General features: G+C 41.6%; 1 protein-coding gene and 1 long non-coding RNA gene across 2 annotated transcripts in view; both read right to left on the bottom strand.

Moving 5' to 3' along the window:
• Positions 1–1484: 1484 nt before the first annotated feature.
• LOC125091865 (actin-related protein 2/3 complex subunit 3) lies at positions 1485–2333 on the bottom strand. The gene has a single exon (XM_047715954.1). The coding sequence runs from the start codon at positions 2284–2286 to the stop codon at positions 1750–1752; it is 537 nt and encodes a 178-aa protein (XP_047571910.1). The 5' UTR covers positions 2287–2333; the 3' UTR covers positions 1485–1749.
• A 1677-nt stretch (positions 2334–4010) lies between these two features.
• LOC125091869 (uncharacterized) overlaps positions 4011–22352 on the bottom strand; it is a 75941-nt gene continuing 57599 nt past the window's right edge. Inside the window, exon 3 of the long non-coding RNA XR_007124775.1 lies at positions 4011–6786. This is a non-coding gene — a long non-coding RNA (uncharacterized LOC125091869). The remainder of the gene's footprint in view (positions 6787–22352) is intronic.

Consider the following 22352-nt stretch of genomic DNA (forward strand, 5'->3'; position numbering starts at 1 on the left):
TTGCCCAGGCTCACCTCCAGGAGCCTCAGGCAGTCATTCGGCCGTTGTGTGCCCCCAGGATGGTTGTGGGTGGGTAGGGGTCCATGGGACAGTGGCCCTGTGGCTCCACAGTTTTGACCTTAGTAAGGATCATTTGTTCAGCAGCCTTTTCTAAGAAGCTGTTCTTTTTTTTTTTTTTTTTAAGATTTTATTTATTTATTTGACAGAGATCATAGGTAGGCAGAGAGGCAGGCAGAGAGAGAGGAGGAAGCAGGCTCCCTGCTGAGCAGAGAGCCCGACACGGGGCTCGATCCCAGGACCCTGGGAACATGACCTGAGCCGAAGGCAGAGGCTTTAACCCACTGAGCCACCCAGGCGCCCCTAAGAAGCTGTTCTTGAGAGAATGTATTCTACCATCAAACCCCTAGTCATTTGTTTATTTGTACATACACGTGGAAATATGTACATATATATGGAAATATGTATTTCCAAACTCCTCTATTTTCCGTCACTGCCCTAGAGAGGCTACCATGGGTAGAAATTTCTCCCAGTCAAAGCAAAAACTCTTAACATGGCTTGGTGACCATTCCCTATTTGTCCATCTGTGTTCTAATTCCCTTTCTGCATCGGGAACGTCTTGTCATTTTTCATCATGTATGTTTTAGCATTGAATGCCACGGACAACAATGAGACAAAGAGGGCCATCTACATTTCACCATTTTTTGTTCCCACAGTGCTCACAGAATAATAACATTCTTTTGTTTTTGGCTGCCGTTCTAGCATATAGGGAGTCTTGGCACATCTGTGCCAGAGTAAACGCCCTATTCTGCTTGAACCTGTCCTTTTCTTTTTAAAGAGAGCCAGAGTGAGCACAAGCTGGGGAAGCAGCAGGGGAAGAGGGAGAAGCAGACTCCCAGGGAGTCCGACCTGGGGCTGATCGCAGGACCCTGGGATCATAACCTGAACTGAAGGCAGACACTTCACTGACTGAGCCATTCAGGCACCCCCTGTTTGTTTCTTAGTTTCTAAGAAAAGAAAGAAACTACCTGGGTAGGATGCCTGTGGCGGGTAGGAACAGAAGTTATTTCATGTGTCTCTTCTCTTTGGACATTAGATTTCTCTTTTCTTCCTCTTCTATGACAGGAGTGGCTCTGAGGCTGCGTACAAGTATCTGTTTACCAGAGTTCAAGTGTGTGTGACCGGAATACATTTTCCAATGTCAGTGTCCACCCAGAAGAAATCAGTTTATCAAACCGTAAGTCAGCCACATCCTAGAGTAAATGCCTTTATCACCAGAAAGTCAATGTGGTGCGTCTGTTTGGGCCAGAGAGGAGAAAGTTGGTGCCCATTTCCCCACATGTCACATGAGCTGCTGGTCAGTTGAGGATTGATTTGTAGAGGAGGATCCTAAGGATACAGGACTCTGAATTCTTTGGGTCAGGGTATGCCATTGATAGGGGACTAGGGATGCAGGTCTTATTTTTTTTTTTTTTTTTTTTGACATGGAATGTTAGAAATTTCTTTATTCTTACTTAATTTTTATTAAGCACCAGCTTAATACTACAGAAAGTTCAAATCACCCTTCAACAACCCATTCTTCCCTCCCCCACCCAAATTCTTGATAAAGAGCTCTTCGAGTGAAGAAACTTCTCTTCACTTGGCTGTCTTCTCTCTTCTGTATAAAATTTTATCAAATAAAGGCAAAGAACTGTGTACATCTTGCTGTAAAATGCTGCTCACGACTGTGGAAAGTGTCTGCCCAGGCTCTTTTCACTGTCCAGGTCCTGAAAGACTCTTGTTCATGAACTGTCTCTTCACAAAGCAAGTCCACCACTTGCTAGGTTTATCATTCTGAGGGTCAAAAACTTTCTCACAAAGTCTCAGTCCAGTCTCTTGTCTCAACTGCTGTAAGTAGGCCCTCATCACCTCGTCTTCCTGTTTGTTTGCCGGTTTGGCATAAATCGCATTAAGTGGAAAACCAGGCTCTCCAGGAATGGGAAAATTAGTGATTCCCAGCGTATACATTTCCTTTTCACCTTGGCTTTTGGAATTGCACTTTTGCAGTTTCTTTAGACACTCGGAAATGTAGAGAGTTATATATATCAAGGTTCTATCAGCTTCATTCTTAATCTCATAGTTTTTGAAGAAGACATTGGCCTTGAAGTAATAGATGGCTTCATCCACAATATCTGTATCTTTTGTCTCTCTAGGGGCGGGTCCTTTGAACTGACTTCTGATAGGCAACAGTGCCATGTTTCCAATGAGTTTGGTGTCCGGATCCATGAGAGATGAGTGGTAAGCCGGCATCTTGAAGGCGCCCGGGTTTCAAGCTAGACGAGGAGGATCTGCAGGTCTTATTTTAAAGCTTATTAGGTAAGATAGGCAGAGAGAGTGGTACCTAGAAGAAAATATGCCTTCGGCTGATAGAGCTTGCAAGGCAGTTCCAAAGAAAAGTGGCCTTCATCATTGTGAGCCAGTGTTTAGGGCTTGAAATGTCCATGTCGTTTGGTGATAAAATTGGGCTGGTCTGGTGGGAAATGGGGAAACCTGGTAATGAGTTTGGGATGGAGGGGTCCTTTCTGTCATGATGAAAATGTTATAAAATTGATTTTGCTGATGTGTATACAACTCTGAATATGCTAAAAACCATTGAATTGTTCACTTGAAAGAAGTGAATTGTATGAACATGTATTTTTTAAAAAGAGGGGACCTTAAATCAACCTGCTGACTTCTAATCTTAAAAATCAGAATATCAGCAAACTAACACAAAGCAAAAGCAGAAATAAGGTAGGGATAAAGGAAATACAGAATAGGAGAAGGAAACTAAACATCAGTTTTTTGAAAAGACTGATTAAATTGATAGATCTTTAGACTGAATGGAGAAAATAGAAATAAATGAAGTTAAAAATGTAAGGCAGGGGGAAATTGTGGTCTGTCTATGCCAGAGAAATCAGATGGGTGATTGGATTGTATTATGAACAACTGTACCTAACAAATAATAAGGCGAAATTAGTAGAAACATATAGGTTATCCAAAACTGACTCAAGAAGGTATAGATGATCTTAATAGACCTGTAGCAGTTCCATATTTTGATTAAGCAGTTAAAAATCTCTTATCACATACCATTCCAGGACAAGATGTCATCACTGGGAAATTTTACCACTTAAAGAGGAATTGGCATTAATCCTCAAATCTTCTAATAAATCAGGAACACATCTGTATTAGTGTCCTTCAGAGAAATGAAGCCAGATAGAGAGGCAGAGAGATTTATTTTATGAGATTGGCTCATGTGGTAGTTGAGGCTGAGAAGTACAAAATCTGCATGGTAGGCTGGCATGCTTGAGATCCATGAGATAGGAGTGTTACAGCAGAGAGGAGGTAGAATTCTGTCTTCCTTGTGGGACTTCTGTCATTTTCCTTGTACGACCTTCAACTGATTGGATAAAGCCCACCTATCTTGTAGATAGTAATCTGATTTGATGACTGAAATATTAATCTCATCTAAAAATACCTTCACTTCATAATTTAGACTGGTACTGGACGAAATATCTAGGTGCCATGGCTTAGCCACATTAACATACAAGATTAATTGTCTTAATATCCTATGTCATTCTTTGAGACCAGCATTACCCTGGTACCAAAGCCAGGCAGAAATAACACAAGAGAACTACAGACCAATGTATTGTCTGACTATACACAAAAATCTTCAGCAAAATGCTAGCAAACATAGTCCAAGCATATTTAAAGATTATATACCAGGAACAAGTGAGTTTTACCCAGGAATGCAAGGGTGGATAGCATGAGGAAATTAATCAGTGTAATATACACATAAATAGAATGGAGGTGAAAACCCACATGATCATTTTTTTTTTATTTTTTTAAAAAAGATTTTATTTATTTATTTGACAGAGATAACAAGTAGAGAGGCAGGCAGAGAGAGAAGGGGAAGCAGGCTCCTTGCTGAGCAGAGAGCCCGATGCAGGGCTTGATCCCAGGACCCTGAGATCATGACCTGAGCCGAAGGCAGAGACCTAACCCACTGAGCCACCCAGGGGCCCCTGATCATTTCTATTGATGCAGAATAACTCCTTGACAAAATACCCTTTTATGAGAACAACAAAAATAGGAACTTCTGCAGCACAATAAAGGTCATATGTGAAAACCCCATAGCCAATGTCATACTCAGTGGTGAAAGACTAAAATCATTCCCATGAGGAAGAGAAGGATGCCCATGATTGCCCCTTCCAAATTCTAGCCATAGCAAAATTAGGTGAGAAAAATAAAAGCCATCTGAATTGGAATGTCTTTTTGCAGATAACATGAAGTATCCCAAGAATACATACACACACTAAATGAATTTGGCCAAGGTGCAGAATGTTAAGATCAATATGCAGACATCACTTGTGTTTGCCATCTCTGCTTATGGCAGAGGAAAGTGTACACATAGACATGAGGAAGAGAAGGCACTATGAAAACAGAACAGAGATATGTGGCCATGAACCAAGGGATACCAAAAGTTCTGGAAGGTAAAGCCAAGAAAAAAATGGTCTCCTGTAGCCTCTGTGGAATATAGCCCTACCAACATTTCGATTGTGGACTTTGGCCCCCCAAAACTGTGAGAGAGAAATTTTTGTTGTTACAAACCACTCAGTTTGTGGTAATTTGTTATGGCAACCCTAAGAAACTAATACAATTATCCTTATACCACTTTAATTCCCTTGTATCTTCTACATGAATTTCATATTCCCTATGGTGTTTCCAATTATTTAGATAAATAAGGTGGTGAGTTCACAAAGGAAAGGGGAAGAGTCAGCAGTCACATTCTTTTAACATTATACCATACTTGTGCACACCTATGCAGTTAATGTGCAAATAATGACAACCAGTGCCTAGAAGGTGCCCTTAGGTCATTTGACTCTGTGGGAAAACCTCTAGTCAGGGTTTTTGCCTTTGATTATTTGACTCTCCAGAGAATCTGTTGCTGCTGTTTTAAGAATCAGTTCATGGAGTTCAGGTTTATATATTTATTTCTGCTTCATTTCATAATTTAGAGCAGACAGTATGACTGTGGAGCAGGACATCCCTGAACAAAGGTGATGGTGGTGGGTATATTACAAGTTAGTAGAGGTAAAAGAGTTGGAAGAGGAGGAGCAATTCCTATGGGCAGAAGTGGTGCTAGGAGAGCTGGTGATGGGAGGGCCCTCTATCTGCCTATGGGTATAGTGGAGAGGTCCTGGAATTTATGAGCAACCTCCAAATCCAAGTCCATGTTCCTATATTATAAATAATTCAGTGTTTAAATACTTTTAATAGAATATGTAGCCCAGAGTGCATAGCAGTAAACAGTTGTGACTTTTTATAGATTATATACTGCATATTAATTTATCAGCATTCAGTGATGTCACAGTACTTGCAAAGGAGTTGTATAGATATTTGATGAGCACTTCAAACACTACACAATGACTAGTTCTGCTAGCACTCTGATACTGAGAGAGTTGGCCTCCTTATCAAAGACCTTGTGAAATAGTACTGCAAAATAATGAAAACCTAGATTTCATGATAAACCTATGCAAAGGAGAATCCTTGGACTGTTAGACTAGTTGGTTCACATATAGATAAAACAAGGTCATGGGCTGATCCTACGGGAGTGGAGCACCAAGAGTCTCTCTTAGAGCAGTGGGGACTGAGATGTTTTCTAATACCAGTAACATTATAATAAGTAACAATACAACTTATCAAAAATTTTTCCGCATTTTCGATCCTCGTTGGAACTCCATAATGTAGTTAGGAAAAGTAGTTTGAAATCAGAACTCTACTTACAGAAGAGTTACCAAACTCTAGAAATTTAAATGACTGATGAAATGTCTTGGATTTAATCAGTTTTAAAACTTAGATCTCTTAATAAAGATTTTTTAAGTGTAATGGGATATTTTGGCATAGATAACTTTACATACCAACCTATCTTTTCTTTTTGCAAGGAAATACCATGGACCCAATTTTTCAAATCATCATGACAATTTCCTCTCATCGGTTTTGCTTCTATAACATATTCTGTCACAATATCCAGGGCAACTTAATGAGCTTTTTCCCCACCTGAAAAAGATACGTTGTTTTGAAAAAACCTTATTTATAGAGTTACTGAAACTAAAATGCGTAATTGCCAGTAAGTCTGCTTGTGGTCACATTTTCCTTCTGACAAGATCGTTTTCTTTTTTAAAAAAAGATTTATTTATTTTGAGACAGAGAGTGTGCATGAGGGTGGGGGGAGGTGCAGCGGACAGGAACTAAGGGAGAAGAACCACCAGTAGACTCCCCACTGAGTGCAGAGCCCTGTGGGCCTTGATGCTACCACCCTGAGATTACGACCTGACCCAAAACCACGAGTCGGACAGTTAAATGACTGAGCTACCCCAGGCACCTCTAGATTATTTTCTACCATTGAACTCAATGTGACAAGACAAAAAGTCTACGTAGCTTCATTACTTTGGTCTGATGTTGCTGGAATTCTGTTCCAAGGCCTTTGAATTTTTTTTCCTTGCAGCTCATCTTGAACTTGCAGTCAGTTTCTGAATTCTTCACTTCTCTGCATTAACCACTATGAATGTACACATAGTTTCAGGAAGGCCTTAAATAATATTCCATGTTAAATAAATGGAGGATTTTTTGCTTGCTGAAGTCTCAGACGCTCAGAAGTTCAGAGTTCCTGATTATTTTCATGACAGTTCTCTGCGGAGGCAGGGCTGGTGGCCATCATGGTAGCAAGATGAACTGTGCCCCTAACTTCAGGTAGAAAAACACTTCTCACTTCTGGAAAATAAAAACGAAAAAATGAGAGGACAGAGTAGTTTTTCTTTATATAGCATGAACACATTTATTGTTCTGCTGTTGAAAATTGATTGTACTTAACTTTTAAGACTTAATTAGAAAGCAAATCCTCATAATAAGTCCTTAACACCAAATGCTGGTGAGGCTGTGGGACAGTAGGAACTCCTGTTCATTCCCAGTGGTGATGCTCAGTGCCACTTTAGAAGACAGTTCTCGTACAAAACCTTTTACAAAGGTTTTATTTTTTTATTTGAGAGAGAGCATGAGTTCGGGGAGGGCAGAGGGAGAAGCAGACTTCCCCCTCAGCAGAGAGCCTGATGTGGGGCTCGATCCCAGGACCCTGGGATCATGATCTGAGCCGAAGGCAGACGCTTAACTGACTGAGCCACCCAGGCATCCAAAAGTAAACATCCTTTTACCATAAGATCCAGCGATTGTACTTGTTGGTATTTACCCTAGGGAGTTGAAAACCTGTCTGCACAGAAGCCTGTACACAAATGTTTACAGCACCTTTATTCCTAATTGCCAAAACATGGAAGCAACCAAGATGTCCTTCAGTAGGTGAATGGATAAATGAATGGTGGTACCTCCAGACAATGGAATGTAAATGGAATAAAAGAAATGAACAATCAAGCTACAAAAAGATACAGAGATGGGGGCACTTGGGTGGCTCAGTCAGTTCGGTGTCTGACTTCAGCTTAAGTTTTTGATCCCAGGGTCCTGAGATTGAGTCCCACATAAGGCTCCCTGCTCAGCAGGGAGTCTGCTTCTCCCTCTCCACTCATGGAGTCTCTCTCAAATAAATATTTTTAAAAGACCAGTAGTTACGAGGGATTCCACAGGGGGGATGAGATGAATTGGTGGAAACAGGAATATTTTTTTTAGGGCAGTAGAACTCTGCTATATGATAACGTAATGGTGGATACATATCCTTACGTATTTGTGAAAATCCAAAGAAATACACCGCAAATGTTGAACTGCACTGTAAACTGTGGACTTCATTACCCCTTGTAACAAATGGACCACAGTAATGCAAACTGTTAGTAATAGAGGAAACTAGAAAGAGGGAGTAGGTGAGGGATTATCTGTGAACACTGCACTTTCTAGTAATTTCTTTATAAACCTAAAACTACTCAGAAAAATAGTCTATTAATTTTTTTAAAGAACTATTAAACAGTTCAATTTCTTTACTGTATAACCTTGAAAAGAGATTGTACTGATAGAATGCTTTTAAATGAATGGACATTAATGCAAATTAGAATCTTTCTACTTCAACCTTCATTGTCTAGCATCCAAAAAGAGGTGCTACTGTGTATAAAATAGTTATGTCTTCTGAGATGGCTGAGGCAAACCACTTGTATGAAATGTTATAAGAATAAAGGTGGGAGGTTAAAATACAGTACTAGGCCAGAGAGAGCATCTGATGGGGTTGACAGGTTCCAGAACAGGTTCCAGAATATACCACCCCAAAGTATGTCTCTTTGGAACAGGACTGTTCTAAGCTAAAGGCCGTTGAGAACCAGCCAACATAGGAAAGGTTCCAAAAATGACACAAGCTTTCTCTCATAAAGGAAATTTCTATTGGTAAAGAGTTTCTCTTCCCCTCACCAGGGAGAGGAAGGCTATTACTATTTAATTTTTTCCCCAGATTTACTGAGATGTAATTGACATGTAACGTGGTCTAAGTTTCAGGTGTACCATATGATTTGATATATGTACATCAGAGGTAAATGTACATCTAAGGATATGATTACCACAGTAGAGTTAGATAACATGCATCACCACTACGCAGTTACCTGTGTGTGTGTGTGGGGAGAACTTTTTAAGATCTCTTGGCAACTTTACAATCACCATGCTGTTCATTAGATCCCTAGAATAAATAATTTTATTATTATTTTGTAAATATTTTATTTGTCAGAGCGGGCACAAACAGGGGGAGTGGCAGAGAGAGAAGCAGGCTCTCCGCTGAGCAAGGAGCCCAATGTGGCACTCAATTCCAGGACCCTGGAAAATATCTCACTTTGGCTTATCCCAGTCTTTTCTAGTATGTTGAAATTTCAAACACTCCCCAAAGTCTTCATTGTCAGTGACCTTGATTCCGGCTTCACCGAGAAGATATGAGCTTGATCAGCAGCTTTACTGCTATCCAAGTTTAAATTTTTCTGAATCCAGGGCACCTGGGTGGCTCAGCAGGTTAAGTATCTGCCTTCAGCTTGGGTCGTGATCCCAGGGTCCTGGGATCAAGTCCTGCATTGGGCTCCTTGCTCATCTGGGAGCCTGCTTCTCTTTATCTCTCTCTGACAAATGAATAAACAAAATCTTAAAAAAAAAAAAAGATTTCTCTGAATCCATATTCCCATTTCCCCTCCTAAAATTAGCTCCTTGTGTGTGTGTGTGTGTGTGTTTTCTTTTTAAGATTTTATTTGACAGAGAGATCATAAGTAGGCAGAGAGGCAGGCAGAGACAGAGGAGGAAGTAGGCTCCCTGCTGAGCAGAAAGCCCAGGACCCTGAGATCATGACCTGAGCCGAAGACAGAGGCTTAACCCACTGAGCCACCCAGGCGCCCCTCCTGTATGCTTTTTGAGCATAGTGCCCAAATAAACACACTGTCCACAATTTCCTTCTGTAATGGTTTATTGCTACATTTGTGGAGAGGCACATAATCTACTTGTAATTTAAAAATTAACCATACAAGTCCTATGTGAACGGAAAGAGGTCTTTTAGAAGTCCACTAATCCTATCCTCTTTCCTTAGTGATGCAGCTAAGATCTAAGAAATATAAATGACTTAAAACCACAACCAATTGGTGGCAAAGCTAAACTCAGATTTTACAATGAATTCATATTATTTTATTACTACTTTATATCGCCTCTTAAAAGGACTCAGAATAAGAGAAGGAATACAGATAGTCACTGGAAGAATGTAAGTTCTTCCATTTGATTACAGAATAAAATGGAGTAAACATTGCTAAGAGGGTTATTTAAAATGGAGCCAGGAGGACACTGAAAAAGTGGGACTTATATTTTCTGTCTCAAACTCCCAGAACTGTCACTGACTTCAGCTAAAAGCCAAGGCGTCTGCTGCGTGTTCAAATTGAACATATATGGGGGCATGCTGGTGGTTCCTTTGGTTAAGTGTCTCGCTCTTGATTTTGGCTCAGGTCATGATCTCAGCGTCATGAGATCAAACCCTGCATTGGGGTCATGGAGCCTGCTTAAGATTCTCTCTCCCTCTGACCCTCCCACACCCTGCTCACACGTGGGCACATGCTCTCTCTAAAATAAATAAATAAATAAATAAATATAATCTTTAAAAAACACTTGAACATAAATGGACTTTCTTCCTGGCACTACTCTTAACAACCAGTCACATTTCATTCAAGACAACTTATGTAAATTCCCTCTTTCCTCCTTAAAAACCTTTAGCTTTGTCTCTCCAGAACACACATTAAAAAAAAAAAAAAAGATTTTATTTATTTAACAGAGAGAGAGAGGAAACGTAAGTAGGAGGAGTGGGAGAAGCAGACTTCCCACCAAGCAGGCGCCCGATGCAGGGCTTGATCCCCGGACCCTGGAATCATGACCTGAGCCAAAGGCAGACCTTAACGACTGAGCCACCCAGGTCCCCTGGAGCACAATTTTGATTTCAGTTAACTCTGTGTCTCCCAGATTGCAAACCCTAAGACCCCCAGTAAACGTACCAATTTTATTTTGCAGATTGCAGTTCTGCCTTTCAGTTATTACATGGCATCAGGAGTGACCAGTCACCATCTCCAGCACCGTTGTGGATTTGAGTGGGTACCTATAAGCGTCTATTTCACTTATCTCTTCAGTGGCTTTGGGTCATGGTGGTTAAGTCCTCTCCGTCCTGAACCTCCCTCCGGTTCAGGCCTTTAGCTGGGTGTTCTGTCTTGCTGGCTTCCATCCTCACTCATATTTTGAGGAGAGGATTCTGTCCTCATGTTTCCTAGTAGAAGATTCCTGTTTAGTAGTCTTCTGAGTACTACTTCATGGGAAATCCTGCTTCTAAGAAAGGCTTTTATGACCAACCCTCTTCTGGGACTCCTGCAGGTTTTATGTTTAAAGAATATTGTCCTTCCTACTGTAAATTTTTGTCCTGTTGGATTCTTATTACCTTGGGTGATTTTTAAAACTACACTGGCAGGGTGCCTGGAGGCTTAGATGGTTAAGGGTCTGCCTTCAGCTCGGACCATCATCTCCAGGTCCTGGGATAGAGTACCATGTCAGGCTTCCAGCTAGGCAGGGAGTCTGCTTCTCCTTCTCCCTCTGCCTCTCCAGCTGCTTGTGCTCTGCCTCTCTCTCTCTCTCAAATAAATAAAACTTTAAAAAAAAAAACTCCACTGGCTAAAGATGGAGTAAAAATTAGCTCACTTGCATGCACAATTAGAAAAAGGCTATAAAGCCAAAAAAACAAAGCCAGTAAAAAACTTCTTTTAATTGGTATCTAGAGGCCTTAAAATGAAAAACAGAAATTTGCTTCCCTCACAGGCAGTTAGCTTTCAATTCAGATCTTTCCAAGAGGCTTTCAAAATTAGAAAAATAGGCCAAATCCTCATAAACTCCTTCCTTCACACTCATGCACTATACCATCTCCTTTTCCTCTATATCCATCCTTAGCTCAACTCCGCTTCTATGCTGGAGACCCTCCTCACCCCTCTTCAGATCCTACAGGACCTAAAGCTCCCCTTTACCCCCTCCCTTTCTTGCTGCCCCATTTAAGGTTAAGCCTGGGGAAGCAGGAGTTGCCTAGACTTCCTTCCCTCCCTGGTCAAAAGCTGAATTATGGACCATGGCTAAAGAATTCCCCAAAGCCACTGAAGATCTTCATAAATTTGCTGAGGAATTTGCCATTGTGATCAAATATGAACCTGTTTTTTTTTCTGATTTATATCAACTAATCATAATGCTAGTTGATGGAGGACAGGCTAGGAGCTGCATGCATCTTGCCCATTGGGGTAACACTAGACGATTTCTCCAAATGGAGAGCCACTTGACAGAACAGAAGCCCTTAAACTGAGAAAGACTCTGAAACTATTCCTGAGGCTTTCCCAGAATCCATAGATTGGGGGGGGGGGGGGTTCAACAGTGTATTCAAAAACCTGAAGAATCTGTTCTCAATTATTGTAACCAACTAGAGAGGATCTTTGCCAACAACTCTGGCCTTTCTGCTATTGATCAAACCAATTACACCATTTTTAATCCCATCTTTGTTGATGGCTTAGTTGAAGAACTATTACCATTCCTCATAAAGAAAACTCATTTAAATTGGAAGACTATGCAAACTCCTAATCTCATTAATCTGCAAATCCACTATTGAACTTATTCAAAGACTAATAAAAAGAAAGCCACCTAGATTATGAGCCTTCAGTTCCAACAGTTAAGAGCTAACCAAAGTAAACCCCCACTTCAGGGTTGTGGCGCTATTCCAAAAGGTACTTGTCATTACTATAAAAAGCTGGAACATTTAAAAACAGATTGCCTAAAACTGAGAAGACTGACTCAAGGCAAGGTTAGTCAGCTTTCCCTGTTTCCATTTCAAGTACTCCTTTCACCAATCTCAACAGTAGAGCTGCTCTGAGGACTTACAGAAGCAGCTTTATTCCTTTCCCCCTCACCACAGTTACATCAGTTTCCCCCAAAATATTGGTTTGGAGGAGAGGAAAAATCCCCTGTCTCTATTAGGGCTTTACTTATCAGTTTTAGCTCCAACCATCTTTTCCCATCCCATTCTATCTAGCTGGGATCTATTCAGAAACATTATCCATTTCTCCCAACACCTTTGGCTCCCATTCACTCACTAGATCAGGATTATCTTGAAGCCCATCAGGCACCCATCTCCTTTTCACAAAAGGGGGAAATATTTTTAAATACGGAACCCTGAAATCCAAATTTTCAAGAAAATCCCAAAACCTTAATATCTGTCTCCGTTCTTGCTCGAAAACCCCTGCCCTAGAGCCTCACCTAGCTCTGTCGCTGAGATATGACCAGTATCATGTCCATTCATTCTGCACTGCCCATCAAAATGTAAATTGATGAAAAATATGCACTAAGGCCATCCAAGGAATTAAACCTACCATTGAGGACTGTTTACAGAAAGGATTAGTTGTTCCTAGTCCTGTAACACCCTCATCCTCCTTGTCCATAAACCACATGGAAGAGGATAGAATTTTATACAGGACCTCGGGGCAAGCAATAATAATGTTATTCCTCAGCCCTCACACCTTGCTCACAACCATTCCTCCTAACAGCAAAACTTTTACCAGGTTAGAACCTTGCAGTGCCTTCAGCATACCTGGTGATCCTGAAAGCCCGTTCTTATTTGCCTTCATCTGGGAAGGGCAGTATACATAAACATTTATGCCACAGGGTTACACCACTTATTTTTCCAAATGCTGAAAGCTGACTTTCTTTTTTTTTTAGATTTCTGTTTATTTGACAGAGCGGTGCACACGCAGGAGGCGCTTCAGGGGGAGAGAGAGAAGCAGGCTCTCTGCCAAATAGGGAGCCTGACATGGGGCTTGATCCCAGGACCCCCAGGATCGTGGCCTGAGTCAAAGGCAGATGTTTAACTGACTGAGCCACCCAGGTGCCCCGAGAGTAGACATTTTAGATCTAGAATTCTCTGAAGGCTCTTCCCTGTTACAATATGTGGATGACCTGTTCCTTTGTTCTCCTTCTCAAGAGGCTTGTACCAAAGATAGCCTTCATCTTCTAAAGGCCCTGGCTAAAAATGGGTAAAGGTGTCTAAAGAAAAACTGCGGTTTTGTTTGCCCCAGGTTAAATACTTGGGACACCTTATTTCAAATCCGGGATTACTCCTTGATCCAGACAGAGCCCAGGGACTGTTGTCCTGCCTACCGCCAAATACCAGCTGTGCAGACTTAGGGGCTTAGCTAGATACTGCAGAAATCGGATACCTAATTTCCAGCCCTGGCCCAACCGCTTTTCTCTCCTCAAGTCTGACCAACCTGACCCCCCCTTACTTGAGACCAAGAAAGTCAAGAAGCTCTCATAAAAATAAAGCATGGCCTCTTGACTCCTCCAGCCCTGGGACACCCAAACTATGACCTACCATTCTTTCTCTTCACACATGAAAGAGAAGGGAATGCCCATGGCATTCTAAGGCAGTGAGATGGGGACCAGTACAGGCCTCTTGGCTCCTATTGCCAACAGTTGGATTCCACAGCCAAGGACTGCCACCCTACGTGAGAGCTTACAACTGCCACTGCAAATTAGTTGAGAGCACTGAAGAAATGGTCATGGGTTCCATACTGACTATATATGTTCCCCTTCAGCACTAATTCTCCAGTAGATGAACCTCTCACCCCCAAATACTCTTACATGCTGTCATTCCTTAAATCCTACTGTCCTGGGGCGCCTGGATGGTGCAGTCGGTTAGGCATCCAACTCTTGATTTTGGCTTAAGTTGTGATGGTCATGGGATCGAGCCCTGTGTTGGGCTCCGCACTCAGTGGAAGTCTGCTCAAGATTCTCGCCCCCCTCCCACTCATGCTTGCTCTCTCTGAAATAAGTAAATCTTTTTTTTAAAGGTATTGATTTATCTGACAGAGAGAAGGAGAAAGATTACACAAGCAGAGGGAGCAGGAGAGGGAGAAGCAGGCGTCCCACTGAGCCAGGAGCCTGACAAGGGCCTCGATCCCAGGACCCTGAGATCATGACCTGAATTATTAGGCTGAATTACTTACCTCAACCTAAGTCCCTCCCCCTGCTGCCACCCTGACATTGGCAGGACAGATCACTAACATTTATGTTAACAGCCACTGTGCTTTTGGTATTAAATGTGATTTTGATATGCTTAGGAAACAAGGAGCATTTTTAACCTCTGTGACAACAGATTAAAAACAGTTACGTTTTGGAACTCTTGGCTCAGATTCTATACAAAACCGTAAGGCTTTAGCCATTATCAAAATTCCTGATCATTCAGTGGCAACCATGGAGGAAGCAAAAGGGAATGTGGCCACCCAACACGCTGCCTTTGGAAATTATAATCCACTTTTACCAGCTGACTTTACTAAAAGTTTGAAGAAACACATAGAGAGGCCCAAGAAATTGACTCAGGAAAGGATTAAAAATGGCCTCATCAAGGCTGTTGATTTGATCTTCAGTGAAATCTTTGGTATGGGTCAAAGAGCAGACCAGTCCTCCCTGATTGCCTCCGAGAACAAATTCTTAATTATATTCATGAACTTACCCATTCAAATATTGGCAAGATGGTCTTTTGGGGAAACAATATTTTTGGAAACCATCTCTAAAAATAGCCCCTCAAGGGGCACCTGGATGGCTTGGTCAGTTGAGCATCAGACTCTTGATTTCAGCTCAGATCATTATCTCAGGGTCATGAGATCGAGTCCTGCGTTGAACTCCATGCTCAGTGGGGAGTCCGCTGGAGATTCTCTCTCCCTCTTCCCCTAATTCACTGCTTACACTCTCTCTCAAAAAATTTTTTAAAAATAGCCACTCCGGGGGCGCCTGGGTGGCTCAGTGGGTTAAGCCTCTGCCTTCAGCTCAGGTCATGATCCCAGGGTTCTGGGATCGAGCCCCGCATCGGGCTTTCTGCTCAGGGGGAGCCTGCTTCCCCCCTCTCTCTGCCTGCCTCTCTGCCTACTTGTGATCTCTCTCTGTGTCAAATAAATAAATAAAACCTTAAAAAAAAAATAGCCGCTCAGGGGAACCTGGGTGGCTCAGTGGGTTAAAGCCTCTGCCTTCAGCTCAGGTCATGATCCCAGGGTCCTGGGATCAAGCCCCGCATTGGGCTCTCTGCTCAGTAGGGAGCCTGGTTCCCCCTCACTCTCTCTGCCTCCCTCTCTGCCTACTTGTGGTCTCTGTCAAATAAATAAAAATAAAAAAAAAAAATTAAAAAAAAATAGCCCCTCAAATTTATGAGAAATGTCAGATTTGCCCTAAAGATAACCCTGGAAACCCTTCATAGTTCTAGGGGTCATTTTTCCTTACCCTCTGGACCCTTTGTGAGATGTGGCAATTGGATTTCATCTAGCTGTCACCATTGCAAAGATAGAAATGTGTTTTAGTAATGGTTTGTATGTTTTCTCACTGGGTAGTAGCTTTCCCTTATCACAGATCTACACTATCAGCAATAGGAAAAATCCTATTAGAAAAGATTGTTCCCACCTGGAGATACCCTTGGAACTTCATAGCGAGCGAGTGACCTATTTCACTGGATAAATATTGCAGGCCATTTGCCACATTTAGCCAATTATGTAACATTTCTATATTGCCTCTCCATCCTCTATTCTCCAACATTTTAGAACGAGCCGGTGGCATTATAAAAACCCAACTAGGATTTTTCCCACTTGAATGGCCAAAAGCTCCTCCCTTGGTACGACTGAATCTTAGATCCACTAACCCTTTGAATAACTGGAAGACCAGTGAGGTTAGCTCATGGTACATATGAACCTAGCTTTTACTTAAAGGTAAGATGATGACTTCTTGTAAGGTATCAATATAAACTCTTCAAAGAAATGAGAGAGTGGTAGAACAGTCTTTTCACAGTGCACTCCTAGGAGATAAAGACCTCAAACATCAACAGGCTGAAGGCTGGAGACATTGTTTATTAGAAAAGACCACCATAAAGATTCCCTCCAGTCTGGCTACAGGAGACCCCAGCAGGTATTATTGGCCAGTCATTGTGCTGCTGATGGAGAAGGCATGTACTCGTCGGTTCATGTTTCTTATTTTAAAAAGGCTTCAACATCTAACTGGACCTCAGACTAACCCCTTCTTGGAAAAGGAAGCAGATGACATCTGTGTAGACTGCCCTCACAAGATGCGGGGTCAGGCCAATGTTATGTTCATAAGATAGGTCACACCAATTCTTGTGAGGCCTATTTCTCTTCCCTTTCATTTCAATGTCTGATTGGGAAAACAATGCTATAATTCAAATGTCCCAATTCCTTGGTACTTCTGGAGACCTTTGTGTTAGATTTGTCACCATGCTCCCCCGGGTCCTTTATTGATAATAATGATCCCATAATGTTACCTATGTACAGTTTTTCCATGGTCCCAAATATTTCCATTAGTTACAGCAAACCACCTCCCTCTGTCACTTTTCATGTCAAGATATTCTTGCCTTAAGAAAATCCTCCATGCTTTATGCTCCTTCCCCCTACATTTTTTTTAAAGATTGTATTTATTTATTTCAGAGAGCCAGCTAGAGAGAGCCCACTCACAGAGGGAGAGGAAGAGAGAGAAGTAGACTCCCTACTGAACAGGGAGCCCCAGGTGGGGCTCAATCCCAGGCCCCTGGCATCATGACCTGAGCTGAAGGTAGACACTTAACCAACTGAGCCATCTAGGTGCCCTTCACTCCCCCTATATTAAAGAGCACCTCCTGGGTCAATAGAATTTTGATTACCCAAAAAAAAAAAAGGTGGAAACCCACTCCTTCCCTTCCTATGATTTCCACTGTACAAATTGTGTATCTTCCACTTTTCTAACAGAAACCTTTTCAGCTGGTCATCGCCATTATGTCAGTCTTTTGGATATTCCTACTTGAATGTACCAACCCATTATGCACCAAACCTCATGCTATCTTTCAGCAGCTCAGTGGTACTCTTTTACAAGAAATATGTTCTTTTAACCAAACCATTGGACCTTCAAAGTTCTCTGATCCCTGGCTAGATGCTCTCCCCCTTCTCCTTTACAAAAATGAGACCTTGGCATTCCATGCACCCCCCACAGTATACATCTTTGTGCATATGCCAACACTCTTTGGTCATTTGATCATTTAAATAGCTGGAGAATTACTGGCCAAGGCCTTTTGGGCCTTATTTTCCCTCTCACAATTCTCAGATTCCATCTGATCTCCCATCACATGAAGAAAAGAGACTTATCCATAACAGATTATCTGATGAAGATCCTTCTGATTATGAAGATAATAGCAGTGATCCCCTGCAGGCTTCTCCATCAATTATCAGTGACTGTTGTCTCCTTTGAGGTTTCTTTTTCTGGCTGGAGGTTGGTACCTTCTAACATGAGATCACATTGTAGAATTTAACTAGAACAGGTCTACAAATTGTATTGTTGTTGTTTTAATTTGTAGCCAACATATTATTGCCAAATTATATTACGCTTTCCCATTGTCGTTCTACTCAAAATGTCAAAATAATGGTTGCTCAGAGATCTGAAAATATTCATCAGACCCACTCACGAACAATGACAAGTGAAACTTCAGTTGACATAGCCTAGGATCCACTTCCTTAAACATCCTTCTTGCTCAGACGGAGCCTTAAGACTCGCACAGCAGGCATGACAAATATCTACCAACCAGGAGACTCCCTCCACCCCCACCCCCGAGATTTGATGGACCTGGAGTAGGCTTTTGGCCAATCAGGCATCACAGTGGGACTACAAAGCCAAGGTTGATCATTGATGCTTTCTTACATAAAGGAAGATCTTAATCAGAAGAGGGAAATGATAATGGAGAGAATAAATTGGGAGTTGCTAAGAGGGGTATTTAAAAATGGAACCAGGAGGGGGACGCCTGGGTGGCTCAGTGGGTTAAGCTGCTGCCTTCGGCTCAGGTCATGATCTCAGGGTCCTGGGATCGAGTCCCGAGTTGGGCTCTCTGCTCAGCAGGGAGCCTGCTTCCCTTCCTCTCTCTCTGCCTGCCTCTCTGCCTGCTTGTGATCTCTCTCTGTCAAATAAATAAATAAAATCTTAAAAAAAAGAAAATGGAACCAGGAGGACATTGAGGAAGTAGAACTTAAGTCTCCTGTCTCAGATTCTCAGAGTTGTTGCTGACCTTAGCTAAAAGTCAAGGCATCTATGGCATTGGTAGAATGGTCCAAAAGGACTTTCTGCCTAGCACTAGTTATAACAACCAATCATGTACAGATTAGTCCAACTGTAGCTATACCAGCACCAGTCACATTTCATCCAAAATGGCTTCAAAACTTTTGCTTTAAAAACCCTAACCTTGGGGCGCCTGGGTGGCTCAGTAGGTTAAGTGTCTGCCTTCGCCTCAGGTCATGATGCCAGGGTCATGGGATCAAGCCCCACGTCAGGCTCTCTGCTCAGCGAGAGTCTGCTTCTCCCTCTCCTCCACTCCCCCCGCCCCGTGCTTGTTTTCTCTCAAATAAATAAAATCTTTTTTTTTTTTTTTAAGATTTTATTTATTTATTTGACAGAGAGAAATCACAAGTAAGCAGAGAGGCAGGCAGAGAGAGAGGAGGAAGCAGGCTCCCTGCTGAGCAGAAAGCCCGATGTGGGGCTCGAACCCAGGACCTGGGATCATGACCTGAGCCGAAGGCAGCGGCTTAACCCACTGAGCCACCCAGGCGCCCCAATAAATAAAATCTTTAAAAACAACCCTAACCACCCCCCCCCGCAAGGAAACACACACATTTTATTTTGCCGGTTGCGGTTTTGCCCTTCCTGATCAACACATTCTAAATGTTGGTGAGGAGAGTACTGAAATCTCTTGATTATTTTTAGTGCTGCTTTTGCCAAAATACACGTTTACAGGAAGCTTTGGTAGATAGATACGTACAAGTAGGTCACATTGTGATTATCTAGTGAAAATGTCAGCCCCAAATTAAGTGGATTCTGAATTATCAAAGGAAATTTTGAATGTGCTACTACTTAAAACAAGAATATTATAGCATTAGACATATACTTTATCACCAATGAAACTGACAGCTTCCCACAAACATTTTATGCTCAAGCTCTTAGAATCTATTCTAGTAACTGGAAGAGTGAAGACATTTCTTTAGAAGCCCTGAAGTAATTTCTGTAATGCTCTGTAATGTAAGGAGTGAGTAGGAAAGGTGATTATTCCATCTCCATGGAAAATCCATTTTGAAGAGTATTTAACTTCCTGTATGTAAGTATGTTAGTACTTTATCTTCCTTCCTATCAGAAGTCTGAAAACTAGTTTTGATTTGTGCTTCAATCCTTCATCCTTCCCAACAGGAAAGAAAGAACTATACCAAAGTTTTAAGGATTCTACAATGCAAAAGAATGGAACTCTGGGTAGCACCTTATGTAATTGCAGCTTATATGAAACAAGTGACAATCTAAATGTAAATAATATTATACTCAAAAAGCTGGCATTTCTTCAAAGACATTCATCTGAGACATTAACATGGTGTGAAAGGGCACCCTCAATTTCACCAAGCCTCTACAAAGTAGGAGTATCATTTTTACAAAAGTGAAGTAGAAAATTCAAAGAAGGGGCATTTGGGTGGTTCAGTGGGTTAAGCCCCTGCCTTCTGCTCAGGTCATGATCTCAGGGTTCTGGGATTGAGCCCCTCATCGGGTTCTCTGCTCAGCGGGGAGCCTGCTTTCTCCTTCCCCTCTGCCTGTCTCTCTACTTGTGATCTCTCTGTCAAATAAATAAAATCTTTAAAAAAATGGAGTCTATGAAGTATAGAACTAGGTGGCCACCCCACCGTTCTCCACCAAACTCCTGTTATTAGGAAGTGAAGACTGAAGGAAGGCAGTGGGGATTTTCTGAAGTTCATTGCTTCTAACCAGATCCTTCCTGCTGGTGTTTTTCTCCCATATATAGTAGAGGTGATGAGGAAGCAACGGGTAGATTATAGTAAGCTTATTGGGAAAAATATCAGTATTCAGAGTTGTGTTTGGGGTCCAGAAATAAAGTACTCTCTAATGGAAACAGTATTTCAAAGGTTTTGCAAAAGAGAAAGGAGAGGATGTGTGATTAAATTAAAGCTATTTTATCTAACATTTAATGAGCCTTGTCACTCCTGAAATTCCAACTGCTGTTTTTGCTTGCTTACTTTACCTTTTGCTTAGTCCGCGCAAGAACTGATTTAAATTAAACAAAGTGATTACTAATGATCCCATCAGATCCCACGCATTAGGTAGCTTCCATCCCTGTAATTCTGCTATGCAGGGTATTGTTTTATTGCAGCACAGTATACTGATGGGCCTTAAAACATGTCACCCCAAAATACAGAACCGTGGCATATTGAATATTTGAAGAGGAAGAAGTTTGAGAAAATGGCAGAAACAGGTTGGTCTCTGACCTCGCCAACATCCCTTGCCTTACTTTCCGGAAACAGGTCTCAAGAAGCATCGTTATCTCTAAGTTAGAAAGGCTGCCAAGAATTACCCCCCCCCCATTTATTTCAATTACCTCATGAGCCCTGACCTATCAGACCCAGCATAAAAATATACAACTCTACAATTCCTTACAGAATTCCTGTATCCTATAAAACTTAAATAAATCTGCAAAAAAGCTGTGTTAACATGTCTTTGTCAGTTTAATTTTCAGACCCAGCCAGGGACCCCAAGAAGGTTGAGGAAAGCTTTTTCCTTTCGTAAATATGTTAACATGAAATTTATAATTTTATAGGTCATCTCCTTTCTATGTTTATTGCTATTAAAGAGAAATTGAACTATACCACACACAAAGCATAAGTTAACATACTCTTTAATTAGCTGACTTCCTGAATACAACACTAGGCTTGTCGAGGACCATAACTAGCATCCACAGTATATATTTTGATCACATTCTTAACCACTTTAAAGGATTCCAAATGCTTAAACTTCTGCAATTTTTTAATTCTATAAAATTTCTTCTGTGATTTTTTTTTTTTATGGGTGCAAATGTGCCAAAGACATGATGATTAAGACTCAAAATACCCTTAATATTTGATCTGGAGGAGAAAGCACTAAACCCGTACATGCAAATACAACAGGTGCATGTTTTAAAAATACATATGAAATTGCCTTAATAAATTGCTAGTTAGGATGAAACAAATAACTAGAGATTCGCTTTGGAGTAACAGTGTAGTTTTCATTACTATGTATATTATACTGAGGGAACTTCCAGATGTGATGGATGTGTTCCTTATTTTGATGGTGGTGATCATTTCTCAGGTGCAATGTCAATATTTATTGATTGTACATTTAAAATAGAGCAGTTTGTGTTAAGAAAAAAGCCCCAAACCTGTATATCTGTGGCAAAGCAACCAAGGATGAAGGTGGTTAAGTGATCAGGGCGAAGACAAAAACAACTGGCTTACTTTCTGTGCCCCAGCACTACAGGGACTAGTGTGAGTTTGTGGCCTGTGGGCTCACTGAGGTTGCAGGCTCCCTGTCAACCAGATCTTGTTTGTTGCTGACTACGCTTGGGAGTTACTATGATTCTGATTTTAATGGGACATTATTGCAGAGTTTCAAGTAGGGGTCTATATGATTTGAGTGATGAAAGACAAAGTCAAAAGGAACCAAAGCCCTGATGAGACTAACCACAAATGGGAGGGACACCAAGCACAGAAGAGAGGATGGGACCTGCTCTGGGCACCCCAGGCCTGATGGACCCATGCTGGGAAGACAAGTCCTTAGAACATTTGGCTTTGAAAATCAGGAGGGGCTTAACTTGTCTTAATTTGTGTGTTTTAATTATTGGGCTTAGCTCAGGGAGAACCAGAAGACAACAGGAAACTGAGTCCCCACCCTCAAAGAGCCACCTTTAACAAATAACAGGGCCAAGACATAGCACAAAAGCAGGAGTGTGA

The sequence above is a fragment of the Lutra lutra genome, chromosome X (assembly GCF_902655055.1).
Source record: "Lutra lutra chromosome X, mLutLut1.2, whole genome shotgun sequence".
NCBI lineage: Eukaryota > Metazoa > Chordata > Mammalia > Carnivora > Mustelidae > Lutra > Lutra lutra.